General features: G+C 38.0%; 1 protein-coding gene across 1 annotated transcript in view; it reads right to left on the reverse strand.

The window, feature by feature from the left end:
- HEATR1 (HEAT repeat containing 1) overlaps positions 1 to 16,536 on the reverse strand; it is a 49,381-nt gene extending 32,845 nt beyond the window's left edge. Inside the window, exons 1-15 of the mRNA XM_019418905.2 lie at positions 16,421 to 16,536; positions 15,952 to 16,125; positions 15,216 to 15,432; positions 13,286 to 13,427; positions 11,455 to 11,556; positions 10,881 to 11,021; positions 9,636 to 9,847; positions 9,348 to 9,481; positions 7,657 to 7,759; positions 6,631 to 6,741; positions 6,202 to 6,319; positions 5,043 to 5,150; positions 2,326 to 2,421; positions 1,810 to 1,898; positions 530 to 741 (exon numbers count right to left, since the gene is read on the reverse strand). Of these exons, the coding sequence (XP_019274450.2) occupies positions 530 to 741; positions 1,810 to 1,898; positions 2,326 to 2,421; positions 5,043 to 5,150; positions 6,202 to 6,319; positions 6,631 to 6,741; positions 7,657 to 7,759; positions 9,348 to 9,481; positions 9,636 to 9,847; positions 10,881 to 11,021; positions 11,455 to 11,556; positions 13,286 to 13,427; positions 15,216 to 15,432; positions 15,952 to 16,093 (1,927 nt within the window). The 5' untranslated portion in view covers positions 16,094 to 16,125; positions 16,421 to 16,536. The remainder of the gene's footprint in view (positions 1 to 529; positions 742 to 1,809; positions 1,899 to 2,325; positions 2,422 to 5,042; positions 5,151 to 6,201; positions 6,320 to 6,630; positions 6,742 to 7,656; positions 7,760 to 9,347; positions 9,482 to 9,635; positions 9,848 to 10,880; positions 11,022 to 11,454; positions 11,557 to 13,285; positions 13,428 to 15,215; positions 15,433 to 15,951; positions 16,126 to 16,420) is intronic.
- Between the last annotated feature and the right edge of the window lie 6,340 nt (positions 16,537 to 22,876).

A 22,876-nucleotide genomic window follows, 5' to 3' on the forward strand; every position in this document is an offset into this window, starting at 1 on the left:
CTCTGTATTTTCCCTTTTGTCCAATTCTGAATCTGTGTGTGGGTCAGCTTCCTTTCCATTGTCCAGCTGACCACGGACCATGGGAACAGGGGCACTAACCCCACTTCCCAACACAGCTGAAAATATACATATAAGTTTTGATTCCTCAAAAACCCATTAACAGCCTACTGTTAACCTGAAGTCTTACTAATAACATCAACAACACAGATTTTGTATCTTCTATGTATTACATACTGTAGTCTCATAATAAAGCTAGAAGGAAAAAAGTACTATTTAAATAATTCTAAGGAAGAGAAAATGCAGAGTACTGTACAGTATTTATTGAAAAATACCCACATTTAAGTGAATCTGTGCAGTTCAAATCTGTTGTTGCTCAAGGATTGTAGGTTTTGGATCTTAGGTTTTTGATCTTAAACAATCTTGCTGACACAGAACAGAGCAAATGTGATTTCAAATAAGTTACAGCCAACATTTGTTGTTGTTTTAAGTATTTAAAGTGTTTTTTCTACAAGGCAACTGAATTTCTTACCTTCCTTCCAGCCCCTTAATATAGGGTGCAGAGAGCAAATTCCTGATTTTGATAAATATATAGCGATTTTCATCTCTGCAGATTCCATGTCATCATTGATGATAATCATAAACGGCAGCAGATGTACCACCACCTGATTTGACAAGTGATCATTTTCTTTCAGTAGCTCTTCCTTAATTAATATGTCTGCTGCTACCTCAAGTACCTTGTACCTAAGACACAAACAGATTTGGCTGAGAAACCCATTAGGAAACTTAAATTCAGCCCCGAATCATTGCATTGTCCCTGCTCAGCTGACATTATCCTGGTCTCAACAAACACATTATTCAGACACAGCCAACACAATCACTTAAAATCCATGCCAAAAGGTGAGTTATTTGGGAGAGCAATTTTAAACTAACTCTGTCAAATCTTTTTTTTTTTGAAAAATCATTAGGCTAACTATAATAACATAAAACACGTCACACTATATATAACTCCACTAGAAATCACAGACTCACTCATAATTTAAAAAAAATCTGAACACATACTATGTGGTAAGAACTAAATATGATGGATACAAAACAAAAACCTGCAAGACATGCTCTCTTCCTCTAAGGAACTTAGTCATTTTTCCATGAAAAAAGCTTAAATGCCAAAAATGAGCTCATCAAATAGTACAGAAGGTAACCATGTGCCTCTGAGCTTACTTTCATAAGTTCGTGTTTCATTATAAAGTAATACACTATCCCGGGAAAAAATAATCAAATAGAATTATATAAAGTAGAAAACTAAAACTTCCGGGGAGCCTGGGTGGCTAGTCAGTTAAGCATCCGACTTCGGCTCATGTCATGATCTCACAGTTCGTAGGTTTGAGCCCCACATTGGGCTCTGTGCTGACAGCTCAGAGCCTGACGCCCGCTTCCGATTCTGCGTCTCCGGCTCTCTCTGCTCCTTTCTCACTCGCACTCTGTCTCTCTCAAAAATAACATTAAAAAAATTAAAAAAATAAATAAACTCAAATAAAAACTAAAACTCCCTACTACCCTACTTCCCAGATTTCAGTATTATGTCACACATTATAGACTTTCACCATTTTATGAAGAAAAAATTTCAGAGAATAGTATAATGAAGCCACACAAATCCTAATTCTTTATATAATGCAAGAATTACATTATGATTCATTCCACTACCATGACCATATAACTAAATTAGAAAATGCAAACATGTAAACACAAAAAATGAAACAGGTATAAGAATTCTGTCAATTCAAAACAGTATGAAGAGAAATGAATACATACCATCCCCTATTTTTTGAAAGTTCTGCTCTTCGAAAGAGATTTAGAAGATTTGAAACAGTCACTTCTGAACTAAAGTGTTGTTTAAAAATCTAAAGGGGAAAAAACGGCCATAAGTAAATTTTCACCTGCTTCAAATGCATACGGTACTTGTTAAATACACTTAAAAAAATAATGAATTGTAAAGAATTCGTCTCCCAACAGTCCTTGAACTATTTCAAGGCTTTATGAGAGCTATTGCTCAAAAGTGGCATTCGTGAGCCAATTTTCCACGATCCCAAGGTATTTACTATCGATAACAATTTATAAAACACTTTTCCCTTTTGAAGAACTTCTATGTAATATGAAGTTGTGCAGTCTGATTTCTCCCATAAGCTTTCCTTAACCAGGCTATGCTCTCAAGAGAACAAATTTCCAATGAAGGAATAATTTCCAATATATTCCTGCCTAGAGCAGAGAATCACATGAGGAGAAAATATTTACAAATTGTGTATTTCAACAAACAACAAATTCACTCACCTCAAAAGCATTTATAGCCGACAAAACAACATCTAAACTATCATCACCTAATCGGGTTAAAACAGCTTCTTTTATGAAAGACTCATCGACATTCTCCTAAATAAGAAAAAAAAATATATTTAGTTGCTGCTAAAACCTCCTAAGATTTTACCCTAGATAGGAAGCTTGGTTTTGTGAAAAGCACTCCAGATTATCAGTAAAAAATACAGGCTCTGGCCTAGATGCAAATTCAAACACTCTAAACATACCTGCACTGAACTAGATAATCTCTGAAAAGCCTTTTTATTTTTTTGTTATTTTTATTATTTTTTTTTAATATGAAATTTATTGTCAAATTGGTTTCCGTACAACACCCAGTGCTCATCCCAACAGGTGCCCTGCTCAATGCTAAAGGGCCTTTATAGATGAGTAATTATTTGGTACAAACTTTTTCCAGTTTCTACCGAAAATATAATAGAATATATATAATCCAAATATAATTTTTGCATTAAGAAGTTCATCTTGTTAAATCAGAGCCTGGATATTGAGAGTGCAAAGACTCAAGAACCAGAACATCTAGGTTTAAATTCTGGCATTACCCACCTACCAGCTGTGCGACCGACTGGGTAATTTAACCTTTCCAGGCCTCACTATTCTCCTCCAGAGAACAGAGCTAGTAACAGTACCAACTCCAAAGAACTGCTACAAGATTAAACAATACACATCAGTGCTTAGAACGAGGACTTTTACGTAGTAAACACTATTATTATCAAGATTTTTACAAGAGTAAGGACAAGCACTGCGAAGCCAGTCTCCCAAAAAGATTACTTTTTTTCATTTACAAAAGAAAATAAAGCACGTAATCATTCACAGTAACAAAAAAGTAAGATCGCAAATCAACCTAAGTATATCCTTATCTATGGGTGGTGAAAAAAATATAACTAAATAATGCTACAAAAAAATAATAAGGCACTCTGTTGGGAGATAAAACTAAAATCCCTAGAATTCACAAACTGAAGTCCAACTTTCACATAGCAAATATCACCAAAATTTTCTAAATAGCTAGCAAGTAGTCAAATATCCCAATCTGAAGACAGTTAACCATGCTTAAATCTAAAAGGTGAATGTGTACAACGGCCTTTATTGAAACACTAACCAAATCCAGAAGTGGACAGAAAAGAAAGGGATTAAAAGAAGGACAAGAACACCTTCAGATATAATATTAGGAGCTTCTAGGAATCCTTTTTTTCATTCTAGACACTGGGATCTTCCTATCACAATGAAGACCAGTATGCTATGGTTTAATTATCCAGCAAATCACTAACTATCAACACCTTGTGAGACGTAATTTATGCCAGATCAGAAATGAATCAAAGCTACAGATTATAAATTTGAGTATTACATCAACCATTTTTAAAGAAACATTCTTGGGGTGCCTGAGTGGCTCAGTTAGTTAAGCAATCAACTTCAGCTCAGGTCACATCTCATAGCTCACGAGTTCATGCCCTGCATCGGGCTCTGTGCTGACAGCTCAGAGCCTGGAGCCTGCTTCGGATTCTGTGTCTCCCTCTCTCTGTCTCTCCCCCGTTCATGCTCTCTCTCTTTCTCTCTCTCAAAAAATACATAAGATAAATGTTAAAAAAAAAATCCTCCCAGATCCTAATGTTGCTATTATTATTTACATATCATTTTAAAATGAAGTAACACAAAAATATAAAGTAAACCAAAAATAATATAAATATGAACCAAAAAATTTTAAGTCCACTATCACAAAGCCCTGCAAAACCAAAAAACTCAAATTGAAATGAATTTACTATGGTAATTATGATTGCACTCTGAAATTAAATTCTATTTGTGATATGAATCTGGCTCTAGCTATCATGAAACAAGTTCAAGTTCAGCATGTTCATACTACGGTGTGCCATGAGGACACTCAACTCTAGGACCACTTTTCTCTTCCAGAAATGTTCCAAATATGCAATAGTACTACATGAGAAGATTTAGATTATCACACAGATGAACACTCTTACTTTATAGTAACTACACTAAATATCTACACCAGTTAACCCTTCAAACTCATGACTTGACAACAATGTAAAAAAAAATTAGTCCATTTGAAAGCCAGAGAAAAATTTTAAAAACATAGTATTAGTGATAAGCTCAAACAGCAAAAATTGTGACAGAATTGTCTGAATGGCTGAAGCTCAGAAAATACTGCTCCATTTCAGTTACTGCAAAGTCTTGGTAAAATACCATTTTGGCATAAAGACATTATTTACAAATTAAGTTAGCCTTCGTACTTACTATTCACAGCCACCAAAATCTGAAACAAATATAACCAGAGGTACTGAAATCACGGAACAGTGTTCCAAAAGCTGTCATTCCGATGTCCCCAAATACACTCATGTTGAACTTAAGAGTACCAAAGTCAAATTTCAAAACTACAACATTCTCAGATAATTGGTGAACCTCTGTAAATGATCTAGAAATCGTAGTCTGAAAAACACTGAAGTAATAATCTGCAATGTGGAAACATGAATATAGAGGTTATTAGAGCATGGCTGCTCTAATAAATGGTGGCTACTGGCATGTATGGTCCAATGTACTCTCTGTGATATTTACCCTATGTCTGTAATTACATAGTATCAATTGTAGTTGGTAAGTTCCAATTTCCTCTTCTAGAATTACTGTTCATTTTAAGGATAAAAATATCACAAATGAAGCTATCTGAAACAAACCTCTGATGTCTTCATGATATTTTTCAGATGATTAACAGCCAGAAGTCTCACAGGAGCAAGTGGATGGTTCAGACTGAGCATCAAAGACGTATCAGAATCTGCTAAAAACTACAGAATTCATCACAATCACCAAATGATTTCACCATTAAATCTGAGCATCTGATCAAGAATAAAAACCAGAGAAAACTGCCCTAAAATGCCCAACTCATTTGGTAACAACCATCTAAATCCAGAAACCAAGAAGTAAAATCTTTGCCTCTAGAACGTAATATGAGTTACAACAGATGAAAAAAATGAGCATTGTAAATGTTGTGATTTTGAGAGCACACTTGTGTCTATGTGTAGGTTTATTAGTGAAGCAATTCTGTGAAGTAACTTTGTATTCATTATATGGATCTAACTTCAGACTGAGAAACACCTGAAATAAATCAGTGTATTAGCACCTAAATGAAAATATGAATTAAAAAAATTGGTCACTGAACACAGAAAGCAATTCACCTAAATAATAAAACAATGACAGTCTAATGACAACTTGCCTCACTTATGTAAAAAGACTAAAAAGGAAATCTATTATCCTAATATTGGAAATGAAACTAATTAAAGATGAAGGTCTAATTACAAAAGAGAGAAACCTAAACAATCACATTTCTCCTCATAACGTTTATTTTCAAGGCTAACTGTAAAAACTGCTCAAATGTCTAACTTCTAGTAGAAATAGATCGATCTAGGGTGAACTGACAGGAAATTTCTGAAGTTCTAACATGATCATGAAATTAAAATCTGCCTCCCTTATTCTCACCAGTGACTTGAACAGCTTCATGTGGCTAGTGCACACATAACAAGAAAATAAGGACACACTGGAAACCTAAGTGAAGCCCCCTTTTGATGACTGCTAATAACATTTCCAAAAAATACTTTTCCTAAAAGAAGTATCACATGCAGTTATTTACATTGTCATGCCTTTTTCCAACAATTCAATGCATAACTGAGTTGAGGCCTCACAGCCTCCCTTCAGGGAACGAGGGAAACTGTACTAAATCTCACCTGTCCACGAAAGTTGCAAAGAAAGGAGTGAACTAGCCAATTTATCTCCAGAATTCCTTAAATAACCACACAAATATACCCATAATTGTAGTAATTCCTCCAAAGAAAAACTTACCTGATACTTTCCTCCACTTGTAGAAAGAGAGATAAACTGATGAAAAAGCTCCTGTTTTTTTAGATCTGTAATTTCTTTTAGGCGTTCCTCTAATACAACATCTAATGTTCGGGGATATCTGGGAAGAAAATAAAGAGCTAATTATTCTTAACGAAGTCACTAACCACACACATGATACGTGTATAAAAAAGATACAAATAAAACCTTAAAAGTATTCCAACAGTAACATCTCTCTATACAAAAATGGCCCCTATTTCCTATATCAAAGTATAGGTCAAATACACTTAAATCCCATACGGGTCTTCCTAAAGGTGGGGGGGAAAACCAGCCTCTTTACAATTCATTCCCTATGTTATGATGTGACCTGTGAATCTTCTTTTAATAAAACAAGACACACACATTCAACAAGGGCAGAAACACACAACTTACTTGCTTTCTAAAAGTCTGATAAGTGGAAGAAACTGTTCGTTAAGCAAAGATACTTTATCAGGACCGATTTCTTCCTGTGAACTATATGAAATATACTCTTCAAAAAGAAGGCTGCAAAACAAAACAAGTATCAGCAGACATGAGAGCTACTATTTATTGACCACCCATTATATTTTAGATGCTTCAGAAATACTTCTGCCATATTTCCACAAGGTACCAGTCATTCTTACTTTACATATGCAAAAACCAGGGCTGAGAACTCTTGTAATCTGCCTGCGATCAGAGGACAGCCATCGCAGCCAATGCACAGCGAGCCCTCCTGTGCCATCAACAGTAGAGCGGGTTCTCAAACCCTGCTGGGCTCCGGGGCCCACACTCTCAACAGTACTTCCCACGTCTACTCTCATTTAATCCACAAGCCAATTCCGTGAGCGAGGGGCAGGAATGACACACAGCAGCAGACAGGCCAATGTTACACAACAGCAAAACCAGATCCAGGCAGTCTGACCTTCAGAACTTACTACTCTACTCTCCTGGAAATGAGAGAGGAAGGATTCAAGCCCATGTCTGACTGTAATGCCTACATTCTTTTCACTGTATCAAGTTGCCCTTTAAGTGAAAAAAGAAAATGGGAGACTGAACTATCTTTACAGAAAAGAAAGAATTTTCACTTCACACCCTCATTATTAAGTTTCTAATTGATATTTACTAAATACTAACTGTGATGCATTGTTTCAGGCATTTTGACGCAGTTATTAATAGGAATCTCAAATCAACCACTAGTTCCATGTAGCTATAACCCAAATTTAGCTTAACTATTAACTTTCCATAATCCCATTTAGGCATTAAAAACAAATTACTTTTTCCTTCTACTGCCATAATTATTGCACTAAGTAATTAATGAAATGATATGGACAAATCAAGAAATGCGTCATAAAGAGAAACTGGAAGACTGCTACCCAACTCTAAAAAGTATACTAAGCCCCAAAGATACAAATCAAAAGCATGTCAGAAATAACAGCTTACCTAGCCAGCAAATGGTCTAAGTTGTTCTTCAGCGATATATTTGTAAGTATAGCTTCTAAATGTCTCCTGTAGATTTGACCATCTGTCCCTTCAGTTTCTTCTCCTTAGCATACAACATAAATTAAAATTGATGGGGAAAAATTCTTTTGCACCTACGTTATTAAATTTACTTACAGCACAAAAGTCTTCTACGGGAATCATTTTAAACCATATATATTGGTATCCAGCTTTTCACCTGTTTATAAAAGTGTATCTCACCTATTCAGCTATGTATATTTTTTACATTTTTGTATACATTACCCTCACTTATGCTTTACCTGAAACTCTCTACATTTTTAAAAACAAGTTTTCCATGCCTTATTTATAAAACAGAGGTCCAAAACATAGTTGTGCCAGGTCATATTACAAGTGGCTGAAGTTGGGACCCAAGCCTAGAGCCCAGTAAACTAGCTCTGAAAGCAGCTTGCATCTTGATGCGCCTTACTGAACTGAGCCACCATCTTCTATTCCACATTTACTGCACATATATTACCAATCAGCTGGTAGCCCTGCCTTCAAAGATTGGGACCACATCACCACCAGAAAAGGAAAAATATACTTTTATACGTGCTACTCATATCTCTGACACATACCTAAACCAAGATCCGGTTAGGCAAAGCTCATTTTCCAATAAACTGACACACTTTAGAGATGTCTTCCCTAGTATGTTTTTCTTAGTCTAAGTGGCAACAGGACCAAACATTTCTTCTTGTACTTCTCTATTTATTGAAAGATAAAAAGCATATAATGGAAATAATCATTTTTAATAACCGTTTTTACGGCTTCTTAAAAGTGTGTGTTGTTTTTTTTTTTTTTAACATTTATTCATTTTTGAGAGATCGAGACAGAGCATGAGTGGGGGAGGGGTAGAGAGAGTGAAAGAGACACACAGAATCCTAAGCAGGCCCCAGGCTCCGAGCTGCCAGCACAGAACCCGACATGGGGCTTGAACTCATGGACCGTGAGATCATACCTGAGCCTAAGTCAGACTGAGCCACCCAGGCGCCCCAAAATTTGGGTTTTTTATGTATGCGATTTTCTTGGTCTCTCATGTTCATTGACTCCAAGGAGAAAAACTTTTTTGGCAACTGAATATTTGTCGTACATGAGTTACTGAAGTTCATTAAATATCTAAATGAGAAGGGAAAGTTTTACTGGGTAACATATGTTAATCATTTTAAACTAATTCCATAGCCTTTTTAACGAAGAGATTGTTTAAAAACACACATTAGAGGTTCCTGGGTGGCTCAGCCGATTAAGCATCTGACTCTTGGTATAGGCTTAGGTCACAGCTCATGGTTTATGGGATTGAGCTCTGTGTCAGGCTCTGCGCTGACAGTGTGGAGCCTGCTTGGGATTCTCTCTCTCCCTCTCTGTCCCTCCCCTACTTGTGCACAAACTCTCTCTCTCAAAATAAACAAACATTAAAGTAGAACACACATTAAAAAGACACACCAGAATTCTGAGCATATCAATTAACAAATATCTCCTTCAACCAATGTACTTCCACCTCAAATGTTTTTCACATTAAAAAAAAAAAATTACACAAAAGCAATTAGCAGAAACTTGAAATATCTTACAGATATTAACAATTTTAAGAGAATCAAATCTTAGACGTTACGCTTCTGGACACATAATATACAACCACGAACCTGTAATATGATTAACGATGGAGACGACCAGATGGGGAAGCATGTAACGCAGAAGAGGACTGATATCATAGACTTCAGAAATCCCATGAAGTATTGTAATAAGATCAGGAACGTTACACAAATGAGGAAATGGCCTTTGAAGAAACAAGTACATAAAATGCTAACTTCAAAAGTCAGATAATATATAGCAATTTTAAAAAAAGTATACAATTTATCTTTGAAAAGAATTATTCAAAATACTTTCATTCTCCTGTATTTATCATCATTTCCCAATTCAATCGTACGTACTTTTTCCCAAGGCTCTCTGGCTTCTGTCTCTGCATGAGCACTATCAAGCAACCTAATCCATCCTTGATCAAAGAAGGAATTTTGGTCAACGTTTTGATGATCTGTGAAGCCAACGAATTGACGAAGGTGTCCTCCATTGTCACTTTCACAGAAATCTGACATATTATCATGTATGTTGCAGCTCTGTAATCTGGTAAAGATGATTTCAACCCCTAAATATTTTTTAAGATACAAGGAAAAATGATAAGCTATATCTTTTAACTTTACTTAAAATGTTACTTTACCTTGACAAATTAAAAATGCCATAAATGAGAGATTAATACTACCTAATGTACACTGATGAGTCAAAAACTCTTCAGAATTTAGCCTCTTTTCCTGAGCACACAGAGATGAGGTTAAGTCTCTTGGATGAGAGGAGGGATCTCAGCAGGTCTCCAAACTTGAAAATCCACTACATATGCTAACAAGGGCCAACAGGCTCTTCTTTTATGGACAAACACCCACCAGTGTAAAGGAGACTTCAGAGACAAAGACAATAGGGGCGCCTGGAAGGCTCAGTCGGTTAAGCGTCCGACTGACTCAGGTCATGATCTCACGGTCTATGAATTCGAGCCCCGCATCGGGCTCTGTGCTGACAGCTCAGAGCCTAGAGCCTGCTTCAGATTCTGTGTCTCCTCCTCTCTTTCTGCCCCTCCCCCACTCATGCTCTGTCTCTCTCTCTCTCTCTCTCTCTCTCTCTCTCTCTCTGTCAAAAATAAATAAACACTAAAAAAAGAAAAAAACAAAGACAGTAATTTTGGGACACCAGCAGGAAGTGAAAGCAGTACCTAAGCAGTACCTCCACAGGGAATCTGGGAGGGTGGTAGGTAGGCAACAAGGCACCTGGGAAGAAGAAACACTGAGAAGTGGAAGTCACTGTAAAAAGAGTAAGAGCATATGCCTTGATGGAGACTTTCTAATCCATTCTGCTTCCAGTGAGTCAAGATGACTGCTAAGAAAACAAATCTGAAAGGTAATGGCAGGGCCAAATAGCCAACATTTATTCTTAATGAGCCCTAAATAAGATCCCACTTTTGCAAGTTTTTAAGACAAAAAAGTCAGATTTTTTACCTAAAAATTAAATCTTGCCAACCATCTGAACTATGCTGTCAACTTAAAAATAGTTATGTCTAAGTGAAATTTTCATAAAGCCAGGAAACTCCTTCAAGTACAAAATAATCTACTTTACACACGAGCAGGACCAACCTTTTGGATATATGGAAATAGCTTGGCGACTATATTATCCAATACGCCCTCAGCAGTCACTAGAGCAGACACGATGGTAGAAGCATAGAAAGTTAAGAGCACTCTCAACTGAGCTGAACTCCCAGGATACTCAACAAAAACCTACAACAAAAAAACACAGAGCACAGGTTAAAAAAAAAAAAAAAAAAAGCAAGGCCAATTAGATAAACATATAAGAATGTTTACAGCTCCCCTCAACTGCTTCAGACTGACATTTTTATGTTTACCATATACAACATTAAATACACAAATGCAATGGTTCAATTAAATATGACAAGAATGAACAATCCTGACTTCTGATCCCCTCTCAAACAGTCACTGTAAATAGAATTTGACAAGAAACAGAGTAATTTATTTTTGTAGGAAAACACCTTTTGTGACGAAAGACTGATTCAAGCTGCTCATGTTCCAGAACAGTAGCTCGCTTAACAAAAGGAACTTCTTCTAAGCACAGTTATCAGGGAATGCCTTTCTTCACTCAAAGCAAGCAATCTTTTAATGGAATCAGAGAGTCAGGGAACCAGATACTACTCACCTTCACAGATTTTGTCACCAGACTACAAATGAAATCCATGAATCCAAGATCTTTGTAGCAGTGGGTAATCAAAGTTCCCCTAGCTAAGGGCACTCCGTGTTGCTGTTATAGACAGAAAGAACCAATAATCATTAAGGATATTGATCAACTGATCGTTTTTTAAAGTACCTACCACAGTACAACTTTGTACTGGTGCAGTTAATACAAAATACAGTCTCTCCATATAGCTGGTGGTAGAGAGGAAATGAACATATAAAATTGTGCAAACTTTAGAAATCCAATAGAGGTCAGCAATGGGGGTAGAGGTACTCAGTGAATACTCCCTACTTACCATGTGTTGCATTTTCATATGTATTTATCTAAATCTGGATTCTCTAGATTCTTAGGAACTCTACTAGTTAGATTGGGTTTTTGAGCCAATGTGCTGTGGTTGTCTTTGCTTTACAAGAACACTAGTAATAGAAATAGACTGGGAACCCAGAAACCTTATACTGCTATTCCCACCGCTTACACCACGCATGGCATGTACGGGGTGCTCAATAAACACTGAATAACTAAAAGAAAGGAGAATCTGAAGTGAACTTTAATAGGTGAGTGGAGTTGCATACCTGAAACAAATGTGTCTAGAGAGCATCAGCGTCTGTGTGTAGAGTAGGGGAAAAAAAATGACCTTGATGTTATATTAGCAGAGGGAGTAGTTTGGTAAGCTTTATTATGGGTTGTCTTTCTCTTTTTGAACACTCATTGGTTCAAGTGCTTTACATCCAAACTCTTAAACTGTACTTCCAATTAAAAATTCCCATTCCTGGGGCGCCTGGGTGGCGCAGTCGGTTAAGCGTCCGACTTCAGCCAGGTCACGATCTCGCGGTCTGTGAGTTCGAGCCCCGCGTCAGGCTCTGGGCTGATGGCTCGGAGCCTGGAGCCTGTTTCCGATTCTGTGTCTCCCTCTCTCTCTGCCCCTCCCCCGTTCATGCTCTGTCTCTCTCTGTCCCAAAAATAAAAAAAAAAAAAAAAAAAAAAAAAAAAAAAAAAAAAAAAAAAAAAAATCCCATTCCTTTCTTTTTACTAATTCTGATCACTGACCTCACTATCATCACACATCAAATTAACTCTTTTCAAGGTCCCACAGTCTGTTAGTCTACTTTTGCCCCATCTGTGCTCCTCCTAGCCTGAATTGCCATACTTAATATTCAGTAAAATTCTTGTCAACATAAATGTACTTTCTTCTACTGTATGTTGCAAACAAAGTGAAAATGGCCAAATCAGTCATTTTATCACGAAACCATGCTAACTGATCCTTACCAGACCCTTCCTGTAAGGCAACCATCCTTTTAATCATCTATAGACTAAATGATAGCATCTTTTTTTAATCAATTTTAATAATTTCCTTAAGTCCATCATCCTTATCCTTTTAATTTTTTGAAGTATTTTTCTGTTCTTTACCTCCAATTTTTTTTTTAAAGCAATTCAGTTCCAAGATCTAAAATGTCAGACAGTAGTGTAGTGAAAAGATAATAAACTTTAAAATCAGATCTAAATTCAAATCCTAACTGCCACTTTATAGTTATTTGAACTCGGGCAAGTAATTCTCTTAGCCTGTGCTCATCTGTAAAAATAGTTTTGTGAAAAACCAAGATAATATAATGAGAATTGCCTAGCCTAATGTCAGGTGCCAAGTAAATGCCAATTTCAACTAGAAGTTAGGAAAGAAAAGTGATGGAGGTAATACTTGGACTACATGTAGGAGCACTAAGGACTTCATTTTTTCCAAATTGTATCCCTTAATCAAGATCTGTAATGATTATAGACACCTGTCATTCAACAATCATACCTTCACTGGTGACAACCAAAACCATTTGTGCTTTGGATTATTAATTTTCAGAAGCTGTATAACCCGTACAAATATTCTGGTCTCGTGGTATGGTAGAACACAAGCAATGAGGCTATCTTGATTATAAAGATGGATATGGAACCTGGGGGGAGAAAAGCAAGCGATTTGAAATGACACAAAACCTGCAAGCACATATTTCCTTCCATGTCCAGATTCTCTATCAACGAGCTAGAACTACTCAGAATTAAGTATCAGTAAAAACAAATACATGACGATACGCAAGATAAAGAGCACTAAGTGACAAGCGTCTACTTTGCATTAAAGTACTTCTCAACAGAGTTCGGTCCACTCTTATGCAGTAATAGTTTTTACTATTCAATATAAAAATTTACATCCCATTCACTTTCTCTCAACTTAAAACAACAAAACAAAATAAAACACTATTAATAAATTAACATAACTGTGGGACCACTGTGGTCAAATCAACAGAAAACCAACTGGTCAACTAGGCAGCAACGCGGCTCCTCTCCATGCTCTAAAGTTCAGCTTCCTCAGCTTATCAGAATTCTAAAACCAGAAGACTAAAATCACACTACTTTCTCTGAATTAGAATAAATTGTCAGATTACAACTATATATAATTTGTCCCTAAACTTCACACAACTCTGTATTGGTCCCTCTACCATAGTGAGACAGGCTCATTAGCCACATCAGATACATTAAATCCTTTCTAGCCTTGAAGACCTAGCTCAAGTGCTTCCATGTTCAGGATGCTTTTCCTGATTCTCCCAGCGAAGTGATTCCTCTTATTTCTATTACACGCTAAACTTATTCGCCAAGATGCTACTTTCTTCGTGAAGCTTTCCTTAACTACTTCAGGCAACACAACAGCCCCAAACTTTGCATACACCTTTACTTCAAAACAATAACCAAGGGCAGCCTATTTAACCTTGTGTTGAATCTAATGTTTACTTAATAAATAAGTTACATGAATAAATTAAAAAAAGTACTCCTTACGCTAATGATCCCAGCTAATGCTGGGGGGAAGGAATTAAGTGCTAGAAGAAAAAGGGAAATATTACAGAATTACTGTTCTTTGTCTGATGACTCTAGTGTTCTGATCATCAGAAGACCCAAGTTAAACTTATGTTTTCTTAATGACCCACTTGCATCCAGAAGGGAAATCACTTTACCCCCATGTCTCCAATTAATGAAATAAAGCTCTTTCTACTTTTAAAACATACAACACACGGCAGAATAAACAAAAGTGTGTAAGCTGTGATGTGATGCCAATTCAGTGAGGAAATAAACTTGAATATCCTTACTGAGACAATTTCCAAAGAGTCAAACCTTGGAAACAGTCTTGTATCTCAGATCACTAGTTGTGTGACTAGGTAAGTTAACCCCTCTATGCCTCAATTTTGTAAAGTGTACAATGGGGATAACACACGTACCTTCCCGTAGGAATGCTGTGAGCATTGAGACGGTGCGTGCAAAGTGCTTACCACAGAACCTGGTATGTAAATGCTCAATGTACATTAGCTATTGTTGTTTTTCTTAAGCTACGGTATTTTAGAGGATACTGTTTGCTTCTTCCCAAAGCACTGGTTTTGTTATTTTGGCAAGAAAGAAGTTTAATGATACCCTTTGGCCCAAATATGCGGTAACAGTTTGTAGTGGCAAAGCGATGTGAGCTCCTTGGAACTAATATAGTTGGTCTATTAACTCAAGATCTCCAGTAGTTGTATTTCTGTCAACAAAAAGGAGTTTAACAGAATGGCATGCTTATCTCATCTTACAGACGTCGTGTTAACCTCTTCATAGACCTAATTTCTCAGCTTTAAATTGGCTTAAGTGTTCTCGTTACCTAATTTTTTAAAAAAAGATCACAGTTCTTAGCCCATAGTTATTTCTGTAAATTAATTTGTTACCTGTGAATCAACCACTCCAGACACTTCTGAGCTGGCTTCAGCAGGAAGTAAGGGGACAAGTGAATAAGGAATAATGAAATGTTTTCATCCAGCTCTTTGTTCACTGCTTTGGTCTGAACGCTGCGCTCCAACGTTTTTGCCAGCTGGCTGAACAACGGTGCTTCAAACTGCTCAAAGGAAGGATCGATCCCAAGCAGCTCTTCCAGGCCAGTGCATCCTAGGAAAAGGACGGTTTATTTTTAATAATTCTTTGCAAGCAAACTCAGTTTTACTTGTCCCTAAAAATCTTGTATAACCTGTAATACAGTCCCAAACATAGATTTCTAGTTTTCAACATAAAAAACAAATCATCTCCCCAACCAGAACAGAAAGTTCTGCCTGGCAGGTACCATTCTTTAACAAAAAAAAAAAAAAAAAAATCCCTTGCAATAATCAGGCCAGTTCCCATAGGAATTGGGAAGACTCCTCCTCGACCCCAGCCACGCCTCCAGCCTCTTTCTGACTGTCCACACATTAGTCAACCTCCCAACCTTTGCCTCTTCATCTGTGAAATTCAGATACTGCCACGTTTCAAGCATCAAGCACATAGTTATTCGTTATCCTCTTTCTCTGAACAACATAAGTCAACAAATTGGAAACTCTTAACGGAAGAGGGAGGGTCAGAAGAGAAAACAATACAGCAACATCCCCAAAACGGGTGCTTCGAAGACCTTTTCTTAATTAACGGGTAGCTCACCAATGGCAAAAGCGGTGTCCCTGTCGATGGTGGCCGCTTCCTTGGGGTCAAACAACAAAGAAGCAACTTCATCTCTCGATAACAGACTGCGGTCACTCTGAGGGAGGGCGAGGCGTTGGAGTTGCTGGGCTAAGGACGTCATCTCCCACGCAGGCGGATTTCTAAAAACACAGGCTAAAAAACAAAGACACTGTGAGAAGTCTCTAGAAAACCACAGGGGGCTGAACCACGAGCCTCTAATGCCTCGCATACAAGTAACTTTCTTCGCATTCAGCGCCGTCACGGACACACAGCCGGCTGCCCCGGGACTCACGGACCCCAGGGTACAGACGCCACAGCAACAGCGTTAACGCAGGTTCCTGGGGCCGCGCCGTGGCTTTCTTCAGCCCCGACCACGCGAGACTCGAAAACCCGCGGACACCTCGCCCTCCCTTGGTACACCGGCTACTCCCCTGCAGCTCCTGCTCACCGAGAGCTCGAATTCGGGACGCAAGTCCGGAGTGACCAACCAGCCTTCACAGCAGTTCCCACATGCTACCAAAGCGGCCGGCTCTCGCCCGGAAATTCGAAGCATGCTTCACAGGAGCTTCCGGTTTCAGGCACTACGGCAAGAGAAGAGGTACAAGCTCGCCAGAAGTACGATACGATGGCTCCGCCTCCCTGCGTCGAAGCCCCGCCCCTTCGCCGTGCCAGATTTCAGGCTCTGGGTCTGGGTTGAGTCCGGCTCCTGTGCTGGGGGTGGCGGTCCGCGCCCGGCTTTGTGCCTTAGGGTTTCATTCTCAGGGCTAGCCTTTTGTGAGCGTTAGGGATCTGTAGCTGGAACCATTCATTCAACATACATTTATCCAGCTTTCACTGTGTACCAGCAGATTAGCCAGCGGTTAAGAATGTGAGCTATGAAGTCACGTTGAGTGGGCTCAAATCCCGGCGCTAGCGCCCCTGAGCTCCACCGAATTATTTCAGCTGAGTTTGTTAACCTTCTCTATAAAGTGGGGAAAGGCTGAGAATTTCATGAGGTGAGCTGCTGATCGAACGACGCGAGCCGCTCTATGAATGGTGGTTGCCACCGCCTTGGATCTTGGGGACCATCTTGTCACCGACCACTTTGCATACTTAATTTTTTAAATTTTATTTTAAAGTTAACCCTGTTGAGATACAATATACAAACCAAATTACCCAACTCAGTTCAACAGTTCTATGAGTTTTAACAAATGCAGATGTAACTCTCTCCCCATTCAGGACATAGGAAGTTTCCATTGCCTCCAAAAGTTTCCTCTTGCCCCTTTGCTGTGATGCCCACTCCTACTCCTGGCCGCAGGCAACCACTGGTCTCGGCATCATTATAGGTTAATGTTGCTGAATAATATTCTTAATATATAGGTTAATGGTGCTGAATAACATGACTATACCACCATCTGTTTCCGAAGCAGGTGGTAGGTACTACAGAAGGGAGCGGAGTGGTCTCTCCAAGAAGCTATCCAGGTCTCTGGAGTAATTGGATATCCTACATCTTTTTCTGGATGCATTCATTTCTCTCAAGAGGTGGAACTTTCTTCCCTACCAGGATGTTACTCTTTCAGTCACCCTTCCCCCCCCCCCCCCACCAAGATTGTTGGAAACACAGTTACAAATTTGGGGGCTCCCTGCTTATATACTTAACAAGTATTCTCTGCCTTTTATTAACACAGTCTTTTTTTTTAAATGGTTTTTTGTTTTTGTTTTGTTTGTTTGTTTTTGTTTTGTTTTGAGAAAGAGGCGCGCAAGCTAGGAAAGGAGAGAGAGAAAGAGAGACAGAGGATCCCAAACTGGCTTTGCTGACAGCAGCAAGCCAGATGCAGGGCTCAAACTCACTAACCTGTGAGGTCATGATCTCAGCCAAAGGCCAACTCTTAACCAGCTGAGCCACCCAGGTGCCCCATTAGCACCGTCTTTTGCTGTTTTGCTTTAACAGCATTCAAAACAACCTCCAAAATATCTGTAGGTAGTTAATAATCTTTTACAATAATAACCATGTGGTGTTAATTGCCTTAGGAAAATAACATGATCTTTTTAACTTCGGGTGATGTCTATTTCACCCAACCAAGCAGACCTCTCAAAGGAATTTTTTTGTTCTAATGTGTCAAGAGAATTTTGCTTAACAAGAGCAATCAACTTGGGGAGAAGTTAAAGTAGCAAAAAAATGAAAACCAGTACCAGTTTATCCACAAAGCATATTTGCTTTTCCACTTTAAAAAAAAATTCTGAGTATTTTTTTAAAGCTTTATCAAAATGAAAATGTTAAAAAGAAAAAGTGCTACAGGTATTTGGTTCAACTCTTCATCTACCAAGAAAGAATTCACTGAGAATTTAAGCAAATTGGCATTTATTTGGGCAATGAGAATTGCAATTTGGAAGACAGAGTCAGATAGAAACCTGAATTGCACTCTGAAGAAGACAGAGGGGGCAGAGACATAAAGGTGAAAGGTCACGAGTACAGTTTTCATTTAGGTCCTCTATGCAAAATAGGAATTAAAAGTAGGTGAACTGGGATTGGTTGGATTAATAGATAAATGAGGGATTGAAACTTGTCAAATTGAATTGCCTCCTTAATTGGAAAGATCCAGGTGTCATGGTGATGAGGGAGTGAAGTCCAGGCTGAAGGCTTGTAGCTGGCAAAAAGTTCATGGTTCCTCCTGTGAGGACGTGCCTAAAGTCTTCCTCCTTTATGGCCTCTCGACCCTGCCTAAAAGAGCTAGGCTTAGCTCGGCTGGCTTGCTCCATGTTGAAATCTTTTATACCTTTTTATGTCAGTTCCAACGCTATACGGTGCCATGTTGAATTTTACTTTGGACGTAAACTAGGAAAGTAAGAAAACAAGTCAAAGTTTCATATATATATGAAATATGTATATGTATGATATATATACACAACATGTATATATACATATATATATATATTTTTAATTTTTTTTAACGTTTATTTATTTTTGAGACAGAGAGAGACAGAGCATAAATGGGGGAGGGTCAGAGAGAGGGAGACACAGAATCTGAAACAGGCTCCAGGCTCTGAGCTGTCAGCACAGAGCCCGACGTGGGGTTCGAACTCACGGACCATGAGATCATGACCTGAGCCGAAGTCAGACGCTTAACCGACCAAGCCACCCAGGTGCCCCTACATATATATTTTTTAAAAAGCATTTACTTTAAAATATACTGTGATTTTGAATTAGATATTTTTCTCCATTTTAGAAGAATTCTTTGGATATATTCCTGATTGTTTTCTGATGATCTCTTCCTTGGATTTTGTGACTATATGCCCATCTCCCAGTTTGATGATTCATTTGAGGAACAGAGCAAACTTACTTTTGCAGTTGTTATTTGAATTTAAAATATCAGTTGTACGGCGTGTGTTGTTCTCCATTGCTTCTACCTAAAAATTCTTTTCATGGCTTTTGCTATTTTACATTCATTAAATCCATAATTTTAGCTATGACTGATACGTATTTCTTGATGCAAGGATAAACATGGCTTTCAGAGATGGAATTTTAACCATATGTTCTTTCATCTGATGAGGGATGTCATTATGACAGAGCAATGAATTTTGTTCCTCATTTCAATCACTATTCAGGGCAAGGACTCTATTTCCACCCCCACAGTTTCTAAGAGTGATCTGAATAAATGAGTTGGTTTTTTTTTCTTTTTTTCTTAAAAATTTTTAATGTTTATTTCTTTTTGAGAGAGAGGGTGTGAGCAGGGAAGGGGAGAGAGAGGGAGAGACAGACAGACAGACAGAATCCGAAGCAGGATCCAGGCTCCGAGCTGTCAGCACAGAGCCCGACGCAGGGCTCGAACCCACGAACCATGAGATCATGACCTGAGCTGAAGTTAGACACTTAACCCACTGAGCCACCCAGGCGCCCCTAGAGCTTTTGACCACTGCAAACTGAACTGTCAAAGGGGACTTCAGTGCTCAACTGGATTAAATGCCCCCCAGGTGCTCCATGAGTTGTTTTTTTTTAAAGATAGTCTCCCTCCTTCACCCCACCCCTTTTAATACATAGTAATGATACTTTGATTCATTCCATGTGTCCTTTAAGCCAGGCTAGGCGTATAGTGGTAAATAAGACAGCTGGCCTTTCTACTCTTATGGACCCCACATACCACCAGGAAGAGACAGACAAACTGTAAGCAAAAAGATAAACCAGAAAAGCATCAAGGAATGTGAGAAGGACTCTAATGATCCCGCTACAAAGCCATACGATAGGGGTGACAGAGAAAAGACATCGTTAGTTTGAGTGGTTGGAGAAGAAATCTCTGAGGAGGGAACATTTAAGCTGAGACCTGACTGCAAATTCTTGACAATACGGAGATCATCCCAGACAGGACTGGTCTTGACATTTACTCCATTCCAGTCACAGAAAGAGCTTCTTTCTGTCCATCAAATACACCAAGCTTCTATTTTCTGCACAGCGCTTACGACTACCTGATCGATCTCATCTGTTCGCTTACTTATTTCTTGTGTCTTCTCACCTGAATACTGTCTTCATATAGGCTGGCATGAAGCCTGCCCCTAAGATCAGGGGGGCTGGGCAAGTGTACAAATAGACACTGACCTACTATCAGTCTAAATAGTTATGAGTCAACCTAACACACCGTTAACTCCTCTTTCTCTACCGTTAAGTTGGAGGGATAACCTCCAACTTTGACAAGTAAACATTTATGATAAAATAAAAACGTTTTTATATGAATGAAAGACAGCAAAATATAAAAGATGACAGTACTTAATTATTGCACCTGTCTGGGTATAATGTTGATTGGCTGATGATTTTGGATGAGAAATAAAGACATATAAAGCTAATACATTTCCTATATATTTATCCCATAAAAATTCTGCTTTCATTTCAGCAAAATTACCGGTTATGTTATTTAAGCCAGATTTTCATCAATGGCATTCCACTGACAAAAATGATAAAAAAGATTTAAAAAAATTTAATTATATTCAAAGTATACAAAACTTGAATATATTTTCATAAAAATGGAAATTAACTAAAAAGTCAATACGTTTTATGTTTCACTGGTTTTCAACAGTTGTCTTTCCTTTAGGAAGGCAAAATAGATTATAATTGATGACAAACTTTCAAATAAAATTAAAGTGGAACTTTTTTATTTTTTGGTAAATGTTATTACCCTATTAAATATTTTCACAAAAAATAAATTATTCACAAGTTTGTCATTCAACGTCCATCGAGTTGCCAGTGTAAGGAATCAGTATCACCTTTCATTCATGTTACCTCTATATCTATTTTCAAATTAAGAGTCACATGAATTATTTAATATTGGAAACAATCTTCAGCTACCATGTCCAATTGTTGGGAATACTTTGCTAATTCATGAGTACATCCAAACCCATAAATTGGAAAACAAAAGCAAACGAGAAAGTACGTGTTTGGAACTACTTGGGAATAACAATACATCATGCAGAAATCTATTGTGTTCATGCAGTCTGAAAGCAAGAACGTGACAAGTTAACCAATTTGTCTTTCACCTAAAGCCCTTTTACGTACAAATCTTGTGCTCTGACACAGTGTCCAAGGCCAGTACGACTCATAAGCCTTCAGAGCATTCAAACAGGGTTTGCTTTTATTTGAGGACACAGGACAAGAGACCTGTTTCCCTGATGCTTGAACACACAAATCAGAGACTGGATGTTCAAGTTATGCTACAGCAGTGCTAAAAGGCAGACTTTGAGGGACAGGCTCCCACATTTTTAAACAAATTTTTAAATGTATTCATGATATGAATTCAGGCCTTACTCTGGCCCAAGGGTGGTATTGAAGACAGGGCTTTCTTCTGCTTACTAACGGATCTGTGCTGGGAAGTAACGTGCCTGGGGCATGGTTGACAATAAATATTTCTTGGCTGAACAAATGAGTGAATGAATGTAAATGCGTATAAGCTGTTTCTGTCTGTATCTCTTTCTTATTCAAGAAACGTATATCAGAATGTAAGTGAATGAAAGTAGTATGGTGACAGGAATGACTGAGAGATATTCTAACTATAACAAAAGTAAACTATTCAGAAACTTCCAAAATTTTTTCATTTGCACATTATTTGCATCATATGTCACGATTGATGGGATACTTGACAATATATCTATTGATGAGAGATGAAACAAGATGTATAAAATGAGCAATGTAAATTCGGCGTGGGAAATCTACACTTTAGGCAACAAACACATGACTTGGTAAATGGACTGAGAAGTTAAGTATTGGTTCTTCCCATTACGTCCCAGTCAAAGCCATTTAAATTATTATGAACTTGAGCTCTTGTGGTGCTGTCCCCAGAAGTTACAATTATTTTTCTGGTTATTTTGAAATGCAGTGGTAGGGCGCTAAGAGTTGGGAAAAAAATAGTCAATCCATTGGAGTAAGTGCCTGGTATATCTCCAGGGGCCAGCAGATGGCGCTAAAGCATTTTCCTGATCCCGGGAGGCCATTAGTCAGTATCCCCAAGCAATGCGTGGAATAGCCGCTTTCAAACTTTTTAAGTTTAAAAATTGTGTACAATTTTACAGAAATTGGTTTCTAGAATTTTCCATGTATTATAAAATTCAATAAAAATAATGTTTTTAAGCATTTAGAGAACCACAGGGTTTGAAAATATTTAGATTTTCTTAGCTAATGAGCATTATTCAGTCATTCGTTCAATAAATACACTTAATTGCAGGTGCAGATGTCCTGAATCCCTTTCTCCCCAACCTAACCTCATTCTAAGTTCATTTCAATTGAATATTTGCTGCTGGGGAGATTTTTGTGTTGAGTAGGGTCATGGTGAGGTAGACGACTGGGAAAGCCAGCAAGGGGAAATTAATAGAAACGTAATGACAAGAGTTATTAGAAAACCCAGGAAAGTTTAGGTGGTTGGTGAGGAAGGGAAGGATGCAGCTC

This window comes from Panthera pardus, unplaced genomic scaffold, assembly GCF_024362965.1.
Source record: "Panthera pardus isolate Hobbes unplaced genomic scaffold, ASM2436296v1 HiC_scaffold_22, whole genome shotgun sequence".
Classification (NCBI taxonomy): domain Eukaryota; kingdom Metazoa; phylum Chordata; class Mammalia; order Carnivora; family Felidae; genus Panthera; species Panthera pardus.